The sequence below is a fragment of the Bos taurus genome, chromosome 11 (assembly GCF_002263795.3).
Source record: "Bos taurus isolate L1 Dominette 01449 registration number 42190680 breed Hereford chromosome 11, ARS-UCD2.0, whole genome shotgun sequence".
NCBI classification, from domain to species: Eukaryota; Metazoa; Chordata; class Mammalia; order Artiodactyla; family Bovidae; genus Bos; species Bos taurus.
This window is the reverse complement of record NC_037338.1, coordinates 92,756,737-92,775,015: the sequence shown is the minus strand read 5'-3', so window position 1 is coordinate 92,775,015 and position 18,279 is coordinate 92,756,737. Positions and strand designations below refer to the sequence as shown.

Sequence of the window (18,279 nt, the reverse complement as noted above, 5' to 3'; positions counted from 1 at the left end):
GCAAGTCACACAGACCCAGATCACCAACTGATAACCATGTACGGGGGGCGTGACCTTGAGTACGTGCTTTATTTTTCCTGAGCTCAGTTTCATCTGATAGATAACAAGAGCTATCGCTTCTTGAGTGCTTACGGCGTACTGGGTATAATTCTAAATGCTCCACATATATTAGCCCATTTAATCATCACAATAGGTAGAATTTTCATCCCCATTATAAAGATAAAGACACCAAAGCACAAGCGGGTTAAGACATTTTCCCAAGGTCATCAGCTAGTGATGGACAGGGCAAGGATTCCAACCTTGCCCAGTCCATCAAGGTTCCAGAGTTTATGTTAATATATTTGTCCTAAGGGGAAACAGTGGAAACAGTGTCAGACTTTATTTTGGGGGGCTCCAAAATCACTGCAGATGGTGACTGCAGCCATGAAAGTAAAAGACGCTAACTCCTTGGAAGGAAAGTTATGACCAACCTAGACAGCATATTCAAAAGCAGAGACATTACTTTGCCAACAAAGGTCCGTCTAGTCAAGGCTATGGTTTTTCCATTGGTCATGTATGGATGTGAGATTTGGACTGTGAAGAAGGCTGAGCGCCAAAGAGTTGATGCTTTTGAACTGTGGTGTTGGAGAAGACTCTTGAGAGTCCCTTGGACTGCAAGGAGAGCCAACTGGTCCATTCTGAAGGAGATTGGCCCTGGGATTTCTTTGGAAGGAATGATGCTAAAGCTGAAACTCCAGTACTTTGGCCACCTCATGCGAAGAGTTGACTCATTGGAAAAGACCCTGATGCTGGGAGGGATTGGGGGCAGGAGGAGAAGGGGATGACAGAGGATGAGATGGCTGGATGGCATCATTGACTTAATGGATGTGAGTCTGAGTGAACTCCGGGAATTGGTGATGGACAGGGAGGCCTGGCGTGCTGCAATTCATGGGGTTGCGAAGAGTCGGACACGACTGAGCGACTCAACTGAACTGAACTGAAGGTCTCACCATAGCTTAGGCAGAATGATCAAGGCACGAGAAGGTTCCTGGCCTAAAGGAGGCTCAATGAATTACTCCGTTTCCCTGACCAACCGCAAATGTGAAGTCAGGGAGGCCTGGCCTGAGAGAGGCCTATGGGACCAGCCCCATGAGTGACACTAGTGAAATTCGCGTGGGAGGGACACACACAGATTTGTCTCGTGAAATTGGTTGCAAATGCCATGAGCCCCTGGGGCAGGGCCAAGTGAGATTGGTTTTGCTCTCAACACCCGCGCAGCAGAGATTGGCCAGCTGCCGACCTGCAAGTCCGTGACAAGTGAAATTCACAAAGCGAACAGATTTCAACTGAGGAAAAAGGATATTTGACCAGGATATGCCTCCTGAATCCCTGAATAAGGGTTCACTGGGTGTACACTGTATACAAAAGGGAATTAGGATTACATTGGAGAGGATCTGGATTTGGATGAAATTGAATGCCAAGAAGAATTAGAGTCTGGGCCAAGGATGACTTCTTCACATGAGTTTTCCCACTTATTGTCTGGATTCATGCAGCCCTATACTTTGGTGCAGAGCTGTGTTTAAGCATTAAAACGCTTTGTATCTCAGATAGGCTCTGAGTGTGTAATTAAAAGGATCCCTTCATTAGCAGAACTACGTGACGCAAGCTCAAGTTGGCCTTTTCTGCTAATTTTGGAGGTGGTAAAACAGAGGCTAATACAACCACTAATTACAACCGTGACACAGTGCCTTGCTGTCGCTTCCAGGAAATCTTTGTTCTCCCCAAACATAGACAGGATCTTCCCAGTCACTGGGAGAGGAGAAGTAGGAGAAAGATTCATTCCAGCAACCAGAAGGAGGGGTGTGGCAGTGCAGGGGTTAAAAATATAACCTCGGGAGTTAGGCTGCTGGGTTCCAGTCCCAGCTTCATCCCTTAATCAGCTGACTCGACCTCTCAAAGCTTCAGCATCCTTAGATGTTGACTGGGGCCGAATAGCATGGTCGTGGGTACTCACTGAAAGGATGACTATATTCACTGACAGCTGTTTTGAACACCTACTGTGTGTCAGGAACTGCGTGGGGGCTACAGTCATAAACTGTAGGTGTCAGCCTCCTGGGCTTTTAGTCTGGGGTGAGAGAAACGGGCATCAAAGAGACGGTTGCACAAATAACCATGTAGGTGTAATTGTGATAATGACTCGGAAGAAAAAACAATGGTGATGATGATGATAACGATGATGATGGACAAAGCCTGTAAGTCCTATGTAAAGGCATGGTTCATTTAACTCTGGAAGTTATGGGAAGCTTTTTGAAAAGGGTGACCTGGAATCTCAGATTTGAAGGATGAGTGTTTCTCATGTGGATAATTTGGGGAAAAGCCTTTACAAAAATAGGGAGGGATGCCCCAGGTGGTGCTAGTGGTAAAGAACCCAGCCTGCCAATGCAGGAGAGGTAAGAGAGGCAGGTTCAATCCCTGGATTGGGAAGATCCCCTGGAGGAGGGCATGGCCACCCACTCCAGTATTTTTGCCTGGAGAATCCCCTGGACAGAGAAGCCTGGAGGGCTATGGTCTATAGAGTTGCAAAGAGTCGGACATGACTGAGCAACTTAGCACGCATGGATGTGGAATTTGGATGATGAGGCAAGCGAAGCAGGCAGTGATCAGACCCACAAGGCCTGGAGCTCTCTGGCCGGGAGTAAGGCCCTGCCCAGAGCGCCTAGGCAGCTCGTGTGGGCCAGGCTTTGTCATCTGAAAACTGTTCCTCCGGGATCCAGTGGAAAGCTAAGCACAAGTCCAGTCATTCACAAAGACAGCGGCCAACTATTTAGTGGGTTTAAAGAGGAATTCTGCAGCCCTTGGGGCAAAATGATTCTCCTCCATTCCTGCCAGTGTGGTCGGGCAAGTCTAAAGCTTCTCATTCAGAATCAGAGTTTGGGCCACTCTGGTGTTTTAGTTTAACAGTGGTGTAGGGTTGTTGGGTTTCTTTTTTCCCCTTCTCTTTCTTCTTTTTTCAAGGTTCTGAGCAGGAAGTCAGGAGAACTGGGCCTGCCTTTGCTACCACCTTTCACTTGATGCCACCCCTCAAGCAAAGGACTTTGCCTGGACTTTCCAACATTATTTCAAAAGGAAACTGAGATGAGTGGATCACTAGGGTCCCTTCTACTCTTCGTTTAACTTTTGCTCTCTGTGGGGCGCAGCGAACATTTCTGCGTTCGTGATTCTGTGACCACGGTCATTGAGAGCCAGGCTATCAGATGAAGGGCCGTCACCCAGCGAGGCCCGAGAAAATGAGACTCACTTATGTAGGAGGGATGTATTTAGGTTCAGACAGAGGGCAGGTGCAATTGGACCGAAGGCCGCCTGCAGCAAGATCCCCCAGACGGCCTCTGGGCAGTCCGAGGAACACGAGGACAGGCGGGTGTCTAGTTACATGGGTTGGGAGTGGGGCAGAATGTCCAAAAGTGGTTAAAGAAATGCTCGATCCCCCTGTATTCCAGGAGGTATGTGTGGACTTCTCCCACTGAGGCTGGGGACTCGGCAGTGAGCCTCTCCAGATGATGACACATGGGAGATAAAGAGGCTGGTGATTATAATCAAAGTGGCGTGTATCCATTTTCTCTATAATTACATTAGTCCTATAGGTTAGGTGGCTTCCAAGGTGGCACTAGTGGTAAAGAACCCGCCTGCCAATGCAGGAGGCATAAGAGTTGCGGGTTTGATCCCTGGGTTGGAAAGATTCCCCTGGAGGAGGGCATGGCAACCCACTCCAGTATCCTTGCATGGAGAATCCCATGGACAGAGGAGCCTGGCGGGCTACAGTCCTTGGGGTCACAAAGAGTCTGACACTACCTAAGCAACTCAGCTCGCACGCACGCATAAGTTAGGTGCCGCTTTTAAGTACTATTATTTTTCCCATTTTATATAAGAGGATACTGAAGCTTTGTGGTTATATGACCTGCTTAAAATGATGGAACTGGGATTCCAACGATGCCTAAGACTATCCCCAGAGCCCACACCCTGATTCCCCAGACCCGTGCCCATGGGACAGAGCTGCCTGGCAGCATCTCCCCCACTCCTTGGCCTGAGTGACTGTGCATTTCACTGACTCTCACTGCCCATGCCCAAGACAAAGAAAGCCAGAGGAACCGGGGCGAAGACACCTGCTCTGGGCAGAGGGGCAGAGCAGAGAGAGCCCTGTTGGAAAAGAATCGGATTGGGGGCGGGTTGGTCCCTGCAAAATGAGCTGTCAGTTCCTCTATCTGCAAAATGAGGGGGCTGGGCCTGGTGACCCTAAAGGCACTTCCAGCTTGGAAACAGCCCAAGTTCTGGGTCTGTGGGAAAGGGGGGATTAGACTGAATCTACTTGTCTGTTCTTTTGTTAATTCATTGCCTGGCCCGACAGGAGGATGCTCCTGCAGCACCCCAGCCTGGTGCCTCGGAGAATTCATCCCAAGCAGGGAAGAGGACCTAGTCCACTGCTGTTGCCGCTGGGGGCCTCTGTTCATTCACACACACAACGAAGCAGCGCATCAGTGACTTGTGTGGGCCTGTGACTGTGAAACAGGGCTTGATTTGTTGGACAGTCAGAACAGCCCCATTCTGATAGACGCTGGTTGTCACATATACTGCGGTCAGTTACAAGCAGACAGACCCACCCACCTACCCACTCCGCTGCAGCAGAATCATCTGGAGGTCTAATCATCTGTGCGTTTGATTATAAAGAATGCAACAAGTTTGAACTAGGCTTAGACTAAGTGCCCCCTGCCACCCACCCAGTCACTCTCCCTCGTAAGTAAGTGACCTCCATTGTAAGGGAGGAGAAAATGAGACTTCATCAGTACACTGAGTTGTAACATGATGGAGTGGAAATGGCCTGGGCTTTGAACTCAAGCAGATCCTTATTCAAATATCACTCGGCCATTTAACAGCTGAGTGACCTTTGAAAAGTAGCCTAATCTCTCTGAAGCTCATTTCTCAACAGCAAAATGGAGCCACTTATTATTATACCTAATTCATAAGGATGATTGCCAGGGTCAAATGAGATGTTACAAATAACCCACCTGACTCTCAGGTACTCAGTGCCTGATAACTCCCTGTGTATGGAAGCAGCATAGCGCAGTAGTTAGAAACAAGGACATTGGCACCTGCCTGCCTGGGTCTGTATCTGGGGTTTATAACGTATTAGTTTCTCTCTTTGTGCTTTGGTTTCTGCATCTGTAAAATGGGAATAACAATACCTTCTGCATAGGATTTTATCGAGATTAAATGATTTAGAATGGCAGTCCCTGGCACATAACCGGTATCATCACTGTTGTGTTTTGGTGTTGATGTTACAATGTGCTATGGAGGAAAGTGATTGGGGGGTTCAAAAGTGGCCAGATGAGCATTCTGAGGAACGTTGCATAAAGGGAAGCCAGTGGGAACAGACCCAGCATGGATCTAGGTCTTACAGGGACTGGAACATCAGCCAGATCTCTCATTAAGTCCCTCTCCTCATCAGTCTGAAACACATGCCTCACCCATCTATCGCCTTCTCTTCAAATAGGATAGCATCACCATCAAGCAAATTGAGCCTCTGTGATGGAAGAGATTTATCAAATGACAGAGCCAGGCTGCATGGTAGTTATGTTTATTTTTAGTAACTTCAGCCTCCAACTCTTTAAATTAGCTGCCAGGCTAATTTAAGGGATTTCTCTGATGCATGGTTGGCAGTTTCTCCTGGAATGCCAATGTGCGTTTGAAACCCCCAAAGGGCTGAGGGGACACAACTTGGCCGAGCGGTGGGGAAAGGAACCTGCCGACCTCCTTTTGCCAGCCCAGCCTCGTTGCCCACCAGGTTCTCCTGCCAAGCCACAGGATTGCCCGGGAACATGATCCAGGGCCTTCCCTCCCTTTCTGTCCCCTGTGATCAAACACCAAATCCATCTTCTTGCACCTAGACCAGTGATTCTTAGACTTCACTCCTCATTACACTCACCCACAGGGTTTGCTGAGACAGTTTCTGAGGCCATAGGTCTGGGGCGGGGGCAAGCATGTGCATTTCTAACAAGGTCTTAGGTGATGCCGGTGCTGCTGGTCTGGGGACCATGCTTTCAGAATCACTGACCCTGAATGTTCTGATGGCTTCCTTACATCATCAACCCCCTGCCCCCTCGATTCAGCATACATACCTCTGGCAGACTCATTCCTCTTCTCTGAACTTCTGATTTTGCCACTCTTCTCCCCCAAATCCACCACAACCTTGTCATCTCCTACATGGCCAAGTCCAAGCTTGATAGTCTTAACATGCGAGATCCTATAAAGACCTGCTTCCTTTCATGTATCTGACTCAGTTCAGTTCAGTTCAGTCACTCAGTTGTGTCTGATTCTTTGCAACCCCATGAATCGCAGCACTCCAGGCCTCCCTGTCCATCACCAACTCCCGGCGTTTACCCAAATTCATGTCCATCGAGTCGGTGATGCCATCCAACCATCTCATCCTCTGTCGTCCCCTTCTCCTCCTGCCCCCAATCCCTCCGAGCATCAGGGTCTTTTCCAATGAGTCAACTCTTCACATCAGGTGGCCAAAGTATTGGAGTTTCAGCTTCAGCATCAGTCCTTCCCATAAACACCCAGGACTGGTTTCCTTTAGGATGGACTGGTTGGATCTCCTTGCAGTCCAAGGGACTCTCAAGAGTCTTCTCCAACACCACAGTTCAAAAGTATCAATTCTTCAGTGCTCAGCTTTCTTCACAGTCCAACTCTCACATCCATACATGACCACTGGAAAAACCATAGCCTTGACTAGATGGACCTTTGTTGGCAAAGTAGTATCTCTGCTTTTTAATAGGTATATGACTAAGACCCCTAAACTGACCTCCTTCCATATGTTCCGGGTCCCATCTCTGGATGCTCACCTAGCCACTCTCACCTGGCTCAGACATTGTTTGTGGATGGGTCTAGTCTTCCCACTCTGGGTCACATGCTTCTGGGTAGCAAGGTGGACTGTGTCAACCTTACCTGTGTAACCCAGGCCAATGGGACAGACAAGAGCTAGGGAAGTGGTTCATAAATGAATAAATGATTGAAGAGATGCTTCACTAAAAAAAAAAAGGGAATTATTTCTCTGAGAGCACTCAAGCATCTTCTGTGAAACTAGCTCTTTCATTATTTACCTTCCTATTTTGTTAATTTACAAGAAAAAAATATATATATATTGTTTAAACATCAGAAGAAAAGTCTTTCAGTTCAGTTCAGTTCAGTCCCTCAGTCGTGTCCGACTCTTTGCGACCCCATGAATCGCAGCACGCCAAGCCTACCTGTCCATCACCAACGCCCGGAGTTCACTCAGACTCACGTCCATCCAGTCAGTGATGCCATCCGGCCATCTCATCCTCTTTCGTCCCCTTCTCCTCCTGCCCCCAATCCCTCCCAGCATCAGAGTCTTTTCCAATGAGTCAACTCTTTGAATGAGGTGGCCAAAGTACTGGAGTTTCAGCTTTAGCATCATTCCTTCCAAGGAAATCCCAGGGCTGAAAAGCCTCTTGATGAAGGTGAAAGAGGAGAGTGAAAAAGTTGGCTTAAAACTCAACATTCAGAAAACGAAGATCATGGCATCTGGTCCCATCACTTCATGGGAAATAGATGGGGAAACAGTGGAAACAGTGGCAGAGTTTATTTTTTTGGGCTCCAAAATCATTGCAGATGGTGATTGCAGCCATGAAATGAAAAGACGCTTACTCCTTGGAATAAAAGTTATGACCAACCTAGATAGCATATTGAAAAGCAGAGACGTTACTTTGCCAACAAAGAAGTCTTTAGTTTGATTTAAATCAAATTATCACAAGAGTTGTGTAGTGAGCAAAGCCTCAGGTGTGTACTGAGATGGTCCTGAGTACAAAATCTTTTTTTTTTTTCCAAAGAGTTCTGTTTATGTATTTGGCCACACTGCACGGCCTGTGAGATCTTAATTCCCCAACCAGGGATTGAACCAACACACCCTGCATTGGAAGGCAGAGTCTTATCCACTGGATTTTGGGGGAAGTCCTTGAGGACAAATTCTGATTCCCCTATTGATTTATGGAATTGGGCAAGACTGGGCAGTATCGAGTTTCTTTGGGCCTCAGGTTCCTAATCTGTAAAATGGGGCTAATTTCTACCTACCTTGCAGAATTGTCTTGAGAAACCAATGAAATCAATATATCAAGTAAGCTGCTTGACATCGAGTGTGTACAGTGTGTTCAGTCGCTCAATCATGTCCAACTTTGCAATCCTGTGCACTGTAGCCCGCCAGGCTCCTCTGTGCATGGAATTTCCTAGGGAAGATACTGGAGTGGGTTGCCATTTCCTCCTCCAGGGTATCTTCCCAACCCAGGGACTGAACCCGCGTCTCTTGCATTGGCAGGCAGATTCTTTACCACTAGCGCCACCTGGGAAGCCCCAGGAGTGGGTCTCCGATAAATACTAGTGATTTTCTTTTCAGACAGAATGGTGGTAGGGGGTTTTTCACAGGGGTTTTAATAAAGCAAAACTCCATTTTATTTGAAAACCCATAATAGATAAAACATTACAGGATTCTTTCCCCTGTTTTAGTGAATCAAAGATACACCAAATTCAATTGTTTTTAAATGCCCCAAAGGACTAGTAAGCTTGATTTATATTTTCTTTACCAGTCACTTCTATTTCATAAGTCTGACTTTTCCATTAAAATGCTATTAACTAAAAACAGGATTTTACAGTACTTGTGATACCTTGGATCTCCATGTGATAATTGGAATTATCTGGAGCAAAATACCATTTCTCTGTGTTTTAGTTCTTCTGTATCAGTTGTATCTTTACTGCCTTCTTCCAGTTGAGTAAAACCCTTTCCGCCTGAATTTGTGGTTTCAAGTTCATGAAAATATCTGTGGCTTTGAGGGCCCTTTTCATCTTGAGGTTATTAATTGCAATTCAGGAAGGAAGGGCAATAGTAATCACCCAGTAAGTGCAACAACCCTTGAAGGAAATGTGAGAGGCTGTCACGGAGAAAGCAGACTCCTTCTGGGCAGCTCTGGAGGTGGGATGGGAGGCAGGCTGCAGACACTGGAGGGAGACAGCCTCTGACATGCAGTCCGGGAAACCATCCCAGCCTGAGAGGTGCCCTGGAGGTGGTGGGGTCCCCCTCAGCAGGCAACCCAAGCTCCGGCCACCACCCCAGATGAATGATCTGGCAGTCAGATGACCTACCAGTGCTACTGTCCTGTCTACCTGGGACTCATTTTTTTTCCCTCTAAAATGACGTCGTTGTGAAAACGCTCTGGAACTAGATAGAGGTGGTGGTTTGCATAACATTGTGCCTTGTGTGCTTTAGAATAGTGAATCTGAGGACTTCCCTGGTAGTCCAGTGGTTAAGATTCCATGCTTTCAAGGCATGGGGGCGCAGTTTTGATTCCTGGGTTGGGAAATAAGAGCTAGCATGTCTTGAGATAGAGCAAGAAAAATTTAAAAATAAAATGGTGAATTTTATGTTATGTGCGTTAGACCACAACAAAATAGATGACATCATTGGACAGAATGATCTCAAAGCTGTTTCTAGCTATAATGTATGTTTCTGGGAGGGATCACATGGCTTAGGGGACGTATGTCACCAGACTCTTATTGAGCAAAGACAAGCCATGTAGATAATATCTGACTGAGGGGGGAATGGCCGATTAAATTCTGGTTCAGACATAATATGGAATATTACATGGGCTTCCCAGGTGGTGCTAGTGGTAAAGAACCTGCCTGCCAATGCAAGAGACATAAGAGACTCAGGTTCCATCCCTGAGTTGGGAAGATCCCCTGGAGGAGGGCATGCCAACCCACTCCAGTATTCTTGCCTGGAGAATCCCCGTGGACAGAGGAGCCTGGTGGGCTATAGTTCATGGGGTCCCACAGAGTCAGACATGACTGAAGCAACTTAGCACATGCCTATGTCCATAAGAGGTTATGCTCATGAAAACACGCTTAAGGCCACAGGAAAACATGATATAACGGTAAAGTGTAAGAAAAAGGATTTAAACTACCCATGGTGTGATCCTAACTTATAAATACAGATTAAAAAATTAAAACATTAGTGTTTATCCCTGAACTGTGGGATTGCAAATGATTCTGATTCCTTTTATCCCTTTATACAGTTTTCAACATGGCTACAAAGAGCATAATGATTATTATAATTTAAAAAAAAACTACTTAAAAACAAAAAAATAAATAACAGTCCTCTGGGTTTTTGTAACCCTCAGTGTGAACCAGGATGTGCTTTGGAAAAACAGGGCAGCAAAGTGGGAAGTGCCTGGTCAGGAGAACTGAAATGTAATTCCAGTTCAGCCAGGACAAAGAGCCCCTTCACCCTACCGGGCCTCAGTTTCTCCATCTGGAACAGGGGTATAGAAACCACTTCGGACTGCACATGTTTCGAGAAGAGCAAATGAGATCGCCCAAGTGGGACAGTTCTGTTGATTGAAGAGTTCTCAGCCCGTTTTCTTTGTCATGGAGTGCATTCAAACCGTACATTTCCTTCAACAAAATCTCCTTTAACAAAAACTTAATGAGTGCTTATAAAGTCAGTGATTGCCACTTATCCAGGAATTTAAGAGCTCATTTCCGGTAACGCGGCTGCTTTTTGTTCATATCTTTCTTCTTGTAACCTTAATGTGAAAACATTTTATTTCATCTGAAGAGTAACCACCTGACTTTTATTTACAGTCTTAAATTCAAGGAGGTGATGATAAAAACCAGTTTAGCTGAAGGGAAATTGCACCCCCCACCCCCATCCCATCCCACTCCCCCCACCCCACCCCACCCCCTGGGAGCGAGTGCTCTCTGGAGGAGTCAGGTCCCTCCCCTTTGTAGGAGGGTGCGTTTGTTTCCTTGAACCATCCACACCGTTGAACTTTAGAAGGGGTTTTGAGCTGCTCTGGTTCTGCCTGTCCTGGCTTTGAGACCCACTTTGAAGGAACCATAGCTTACAGACCCTTTATTCACACCAGGGGGTTCTCTTTCAGACTTGGGCTCCTTGAACCAGCATGAACAAAAGTCCATTTTGGCAGAGTAGTCAAGTACACTGTTTCTCTATCGAACTGCTTTCCTATTTAAATGAGCCTATGGGGTAGATACAAAGCATCATGAGCTTGATATTTTATTTGACGCTTACCTTGCTATTAAAGGTGGCTCAGATGGTAAAGAATCTGCCTCCAGTGCAGGAGATCCGGGTTCAATCCCTGGGTCAGGAAGATCCCCTGGACAATGGAATGGCAACCCACTCCAGTATTCTTGCCTGGAGAATTCCATGGACAGAAGAGCCTGGCGGGCTAGAGTCCATGGAATCGCAAAGGGTCGGACACGACTGAGTGACTAACACTTTCACTTGCTATTGAAAGCACACTTTCCCAATGCAATGAATTCAGTGAAACATTTCCCAAGCACCTAATACGTATCAAGTCCTATAGAAATAGGGTTGAATAAGATGTGGTCCTTTGCCTTCAATGAGCTCACAAAATAGCAAGAGGGATTGGCACGTAAGCAAATACAGTGCATGTGACTCGAGAAATGCAGACGTCCAAGGGACCCGGAGTGGACCTGAAAGACGATCTTCAGTGTGGTCAAGGGAACAGACGAGCTGGTTCCGAAAGTGCAGCAGAAATGTGCCAGGCAGCCAGGGCCGAGGAAGACTTCAAAGGCTGAGTCAGAAAGCAGGTACGAAGATACTAAGATAGCCTGACTTGGTGACTGATGGCATGCTTGGAAGTGGGAGCTCTGAGAACGAGGCCATTTAATAAAGAAGAGTAGAAAATGGCCTTGGTATTGATCTCAGTGCCGTGGGATGCGGCTCTTTTTTTCCTGGATCTCTTAGCCAGTTGGACAGTATTTATTGGCTGTGTACACCATGCTCAGGGTGTTACTGAGTCCAAGCTCATACTGCTCACCACACGACAGGCCAATAAATAGAGAGACAGGTTGTTGGGGCAAGGAATAGTGACTTTATTCAAAAGATCAGCAGACCGAGAAGATGGTGGACCGGCATCACAAAGAGCCATCTTCCCTGAGTTAGAATTCAGGCTTCCTTTAATACTAAAAGGGGAATGGCTAAAGTCCTGGTTCCAGTCAGACCCCAGAGGGGGTGTGTTAACTTCTTCCTTCCTGCAGCCATTCAGAGGTGGGCCTAGTCAGAAGGTTTCCTGTGAACTAAATAAAGGTATTTTAGCTTGACACTCATTCCATGGGAGACAGCCTTCCCAGAGACGGACGGTTATGTGTCATTTAAGCTTATCGGCAACATCCCTTTAGTGATGGTCTCGCAGCAAAAACAATAGAACACAAAGGCTAAATTAAAAGTAACAGATGCAATATGGAGTCAGATTTGTTCTTCCCCATTACAAGGGTTCTGTCTCTGGAATGGACACACAGGTGGAAAGGGTTATGCCTCCCCCACCCTCACCCCATCAGCTATGGGCAGGACAGGAGACAAGGAAAGAAGCGGAGCTGCAGGTGCAGATTGGGCACTGCCTGTGGAAGGGAACTGGGTGTCCAGCAAGCGCGAGTCTTTGCCTCCAGGCCAGGCCAGAGGGCAGCAGGCTGGGGCGGTGGCAGCTGTCAAGGCCTTGAAAGGTACAGCATGTCCAGGGCAGTAACAAGAAATGAGGAGGGCAGAGAGGAAACCAAGAAGCGGCTTGCATGCCAGAGGGAGGCTATGGACTTGATCACATGGGCGCTCAGGAACCTCAAAGATGACCAGTGTTAGAAGTGGGCATCCCGGCCAGGTCTGTTTTAGAAGGTGGCCTCGGATACCTTGTGGAGGATGGAGGCTGGAGGCCCTATTGCCAGAGTCCAGGAGAGGACAGACAAGGCCTGGGGAGTGGGAACAGTGAGCCGGGTTCCAGGAAACACTAGGGAGGCTGCGAAGGCAGAGCGAGAAGGAGGGGTTGATGTTTGTTCTGATGTTTCCCGCTTGAGTCACTGACAGATGGTGGTGACCTTCCAGGAGACGGGGAATGCAGGTTTGGGGAGGAGGGGAAATAGCCGTGTCAGTGGGAGGTACCTGCGGGCCATCCTGGAAGGTAAACAGGTGATCATTGGGTCTACAGGTGAGAACATTCCAGCTGGAGGAGCATATCTGAGTGTGAGTGGCTGTGAACTTTCTTGACTCTCAGGAAAATTTCAGGATAAAATATCCAGACAGGAATCACAACACTCTAATCATTTCTTTCTTTTTTTTTTTGTACTAGTTCCAAATAAGAAAATAGTTAAGCCAGAAAACGTAATTGTGCCTATTCCTAGAACTGGGTAACTGATGTATCTTTGCAAATTGTTCATTGAACTGTGCCTATGGCTTCCTGCCAGCCCTCAATGAGATTTTTATATTTCCTAATTATTCAATTACTACCCATAAGTAGGAATTTGAAACCATACCCAGACTCCTTCATAATTGAGTATTCTCTTGAATCATGAGTACAGGAAAGGAAGTTGTCCATATTGGGAAACTAAGATGGTAAAACAGGGGAAGTGTACATCTCTTGTCCCGTGACTCTGTCTTGGGCCCAACTTCTCGCCATGTGAGCTTGGGCAGGTCACTTTTATTTTTTAACTTTTTAAAAAATTTTATTTTTTTTAATTGAAGGATAATTACATATTGGGTTGGTTTCTGCCATACATCAACATGAATTAGGTATCATATATATACCATAGGTATATACAGGTATGACTCTTTGGGCAGGTCGCTTCTTTGAGGTCAATTCTCTGGTTTGTACATTAAGAATAGTAATAATAGGGACTTCCCTGGTGGTCCATTGGCTAAGACTTTGGGCTCCCAGTGCAGGGGGCCCAGGTTCGATCTCTGGTCTGCAACTAAGACCCAGCACAGCCTAATTAATTAAAAGAATAGTAATAATACTCCCCGCCACCGCCTGCCATTGCTATAAATCTAAAGGAAAGGAGAATTTGCAAGAGAAAGTGTTCTGTGTGCAAACCCACTCTAAATGTTGGTTCTATTATTAACTCCTTGTGTGTTACAGGTCTCAGCTGCTGGGGAAGTCGTTAGCCTCAAAAGAAAATCCTCCTCACAGCGATCTGGCCAGCGCCTCACAGGGCAACGCCAACCCCGACGCCCACCTGCCCTCCATCTGCCTCAAGCAGGTGTTCCCCAAGTATGCAAAGCAGTTCAACTACCTGCGCCTGGTGGACAGGATGGCAAACCTGTTTATCCGCTTCCTGGGAATCAAGGGGACGATGAAGTTGGGACCAACAGGCTTCCGTACCTTCATCAGGTCAGTGAGACCAGCCCCCTCTGGCTGGGGTTCAGGCAGCCTGGAGACCAGCCTGACATCTGGCTGGCCCCTTCTCCCAGACTGCCCCTGGGAGAATCTGTGATGCCAGATTGGGCCCCACTGGGTTGGGATTGGCCCAGCAGCTGGCACTGGGCCTGGCATATAGTACACTCTTGTTCGTTGAACGAATTAATGAATGCTACAGATGTGAGAGCATTCACAACCTTGTGCTTGTGGTTAAAAACAATTCCAGGCTACCTTGAGCAGGACCCTGAGACCAGAGATGAATAATCGCCCCTTGGACTCAGACAGATCTCGCGCTTCCTAAACTGGGTGAAGTTCTCCCAGGGGTGCATGGCTGAGTGCTGAGCGTTTATGAAGCCACAGCAGAGAAGCAAGGCCTATCTTTCCAAAGTGTCATTTTCAGGAGAGAAAAGTTAAATAATTCAGTTGATAAATAATTTAATACATTTGTTCTAGCATAAAAATAATGTGGTTATATTATGAAGTATAATACAAAATTTGCATGAAGCACAAGACAAAGAAACTGTGCTTTTGCCACATCCTACAAAACAGGCCTAACCTCCTCAGATTATTCATTAACTTGCCTGTACCCCCTAGGGCACTTTGAGGGCAGTACAGGAGCACTTATTAGCTGTATGACTTTGGGTAAGTTAATGACGGTCTCTGAACCTCGATGGTCCTAGAAAATGGGGATGAAACTACCAGTGCCCTAGGATTGTATGTTATACAACTCAGAGAAACTGTCTGCTAGAGCTCAATGTTGCTGTTGTTTACCTCATCATTGGTTTTAATATTTCTATCTAGTAACTCAAAGTCACCCTCTTCATAGTTTTATTCATGAAGGCAAATAATTAGACCGCTTTGCCGTGTGCTTTACTCCAAACGAATTTTATAAATTCTAACTCTAGCCCCCTGATACTCCTGATAGGATAGCATGCAGAAGCATCAGCAGGAATTTTTGCCGTCTCAATAAACCTGAAGTCATCCTCACACAGTGATTCTGAGAAGGGCTTTGTGTTAGTTTCAGGTGGGAAGAAAGCCCAGTGGAAAGAACACAGGCTTGGGGGGTTGGCTTCAGAGCCAAGCACATTACTTAATAGCTGTGCGGCTTTGAGCAAATCCCTTGTCTTCTCTGAGTCTCCGTTCCCTCATCTGTAAAATGGTAATCATCTCTCCTGCCTCGCAGGGTTGTGATGAGGTTGGGATGGATGTATTAGATCATAAAGGATCTGGCCCACTGCCTGGTTTACAGGAGCTGTTTGTGAAATGGGAGTCTTGTGGTTATTATTTCCAAGAGGCAGAGGGAATTTTCAAGAAAGTCAACAGGCCTGTACTGTTATTTCCCTGAGAAAACTACCTGACGTGATACTCTCTGACTCATTTGGGAACTACATTTGACTTGTAGGAATGGATACCCATCTACAGGTGGTTTAAATAGTGAGTCTAATTTTCTCTCATGTAACAGGCAGCTTGGCAGTGGGGCTTCTAGGGCTGGTTAATGACTCTGAAATGTGATCAACTCCCCAATTTCTGTCTTTCTGCTTGCCCATCCTGAGCATGTGCTTCAAGCTTCCAAGTTGCCTTATGGTTACAAGATGGCTGCTCAAAATCCAGCCACTGTGGTCACATTCCAGGCAGGAAAAAGGAAGAAGGAAGGAAGAGCGAAAGACATCAGTCAGATGCTTCCTTTTATTTCCTGGTGTCAATACAGTGCTATGAAGCTGTGAGAGAGCAGGGGAGATTTGAAAAGATGACAGACTACAGGAATCACATCTCAGTTGCCTGGGGGGATGGGTGGGGGGAGAGTGCAGGCAGGAAGGATAAACAAACCAGCGGGTGGGATTTACAAGGATGAGGAGGGCAGAACTGCGACACAAAGAAAGGTTGTTGGGGAACAGTATCACTAGAGATTTTGGTTTTTCTAGAGAAGCTAGAAATACCGATTTTTATGTGAAATCTCAGTTCATATATATACAGAATGTCGGTGATTCAGAAAATTATTTGGGGTTCAACCAAAGCGTGACTGCCCATCAGGTGCACCGGTATGTGACCTGTGAGAGGCCGAGGTATATATTAAGAGGGCTGCTATGCTCATACACAATCTGGAAAAGGAGATTCTTGCAAAGATTTGAGAACCATTCTAGCAAAGAAGGTTCTTAAAAGGCAGTCAGACGGGAACTGGATGATATCAGGGATATTGCTAGAACTTGGGTCTCTGTGTGAGAGGCTTTATGATTCTTCCATCCCTTTGTTCTCTCTAATTAAGAGTGTTTGCACAAAAAACTCGAATACGTGATGTTAGCAACCAGCAGGTCCTGGGGCCATCTTTCCCAGTCTGTGGCCGAGTGCCATTAGTGGGAGCAGTGGTGACTGTGACAGGTGACGATGTTTCCAGGGGGAGAAGAGGCAGCTGGAGCAGAGGGACCCAGACAGTGAGCCCCTCTCCCCTCCCTCAGCACTTCCCCCGGCACACGTCCCGGGTAATTAAGGATGAAGGAAGACACGAAGAACACATCTCACCACAGTCAATACATTTCTCCTTTAAAAATGTACTAAGACATCCCACAGCAACTTTGTCGTAAAAGGTGATCTTCTCTGTTTTCAGATTTGTATCTGAATATATTCCGTCTTGCCAGCTAAATTTGACAGCGAGCGTTTTCTCTTGCTAACAACTATTCTGTCTTTTCCACTTGGATTTAAATTTCGCTTCATTATGAATTGATAATATTTGTGCCATATGTTAAATCAAACCAAGTGCCCTTCTCTGGAGCACCATGCTAGAGACATATTTGCTGGCTAGAGACCACACAAATGGCAGAAGTTGAACTTGGCTTTCATCTGTCCTACCCACTCTTCCTCTCCAAGTTCCTGGAAGAGAACTGGAGGGAACGAACTAATAAACATTCCGATTGAATTTATTTCCAGTGACCATCTCTCATAATGTATTGCATAGATCAGCAGTTTTAGGAGTGAATTATGCTAATGCAAGTCTGGCCGTATTCTGTTTTTCTTTTCCGCCAAGAAATGAGAAATAATGAACTGTCGTCCTCTTGTCTAGAGTTAACTCTATCTAACCAGCTTGTCGTGTCATTTCCTCAGGAGGCACATAACAGTAGCAAGTATCACCGTGAATTAAGCACCTTTTATTTTTTTTAACTTCATGATAATTGCTGAGGTGTGGAGACGTCTCTTTTTCTGAGAAATGGAAATGATCTGCTCCTTCAGTTTGACAGCTTTCTCTGAGGGAAATGCATTTTTGTTATTTTCCTCCCATCGGGTTCCTCATTTGCGGAGCTTTCTGTGTAATTCACTAAGAACACGTTTCCCAGACGTATCCTCCATCGGAATCTGACATCAGTTGGCACAGGCTGCGGTTTCCATTTCCGCAGCCCGAAGATGAAATGGTTCGCCAAAACCGGAGTTTATTTCTGGAAAATGGAGGCAGCTTCTCCATACCTCGAGCGTTCGCCTCGCTCCCGGCCGCTCTGCCTGGAGACCCCCCACCCCTCTCTGTGGTTTCTAATCCCAGGCACCTTCTAAATTAGAAAACTGCTTTCTCTTTTGCCTTTTTTTTCCCCTCCTTCCGCTGCCTTTTCTCGTAAGGAGATATTAATATGCTTCCTAATGTGTAGCTGTGGAGGGGGAGGGGGGGGAGGTTCCTTCTCTGAGAGGCAGGAGGGTGTGTGAGAATGTTCTGGAACAGAAGTGTCAGGGGGCCCTGCCTCCCCCTCTGTCATTAACTCCTCAGTGACTTTGAAAATTTCCTCTGTTCCCGTGATGATCTCTTTCCAGTAATATCATGAGACGTTATGCTTGGGATATCAATAGCCCTTAAAAATAGATAAGTTATAAACCAAAGTGGCCTTTCCCAATCCCCACCAGCCAAGGTGTTTAGACAGTGTTTATTTTTTTCTTTTTTAAACAAATACTGATTATTTGTTAACTTTCACCTTACAGAAAGCTCTCCAGGAAAAAAAATAAGCATCTTTTCTTTCACAGAGAAGGATGAACACAAAAG

The 18,279-nt window shown here is 46.3% G+C and overlaps 1 protein-coding gene across 4 annotated transcripts in view; it reads left to right on the top strand.

The window, feature by feature from the left end:
• The window catches only part of TTLL11 (tubulin tyrosine ligase like 11), a 269,684-nt gene that overhangs the window by 210,043 nt on the left and 41,362 nt on the right, over positions 1–18,279 (top strand). For all 4 annotated transcript variants that reach the window (XM_059891842.1, XM_059891843.1, XM_024999560.2 and 1 more), the window contains one exon: positions 13,986–14,237. In XM_059891842.1, coding sequence (XP_059747825.1) covers positions 13,986–14,237 — 252 coding nt within the window. The remainder of the gene's footprint in view (positions 1–13,985; positions 14,238–18,279) is intronic.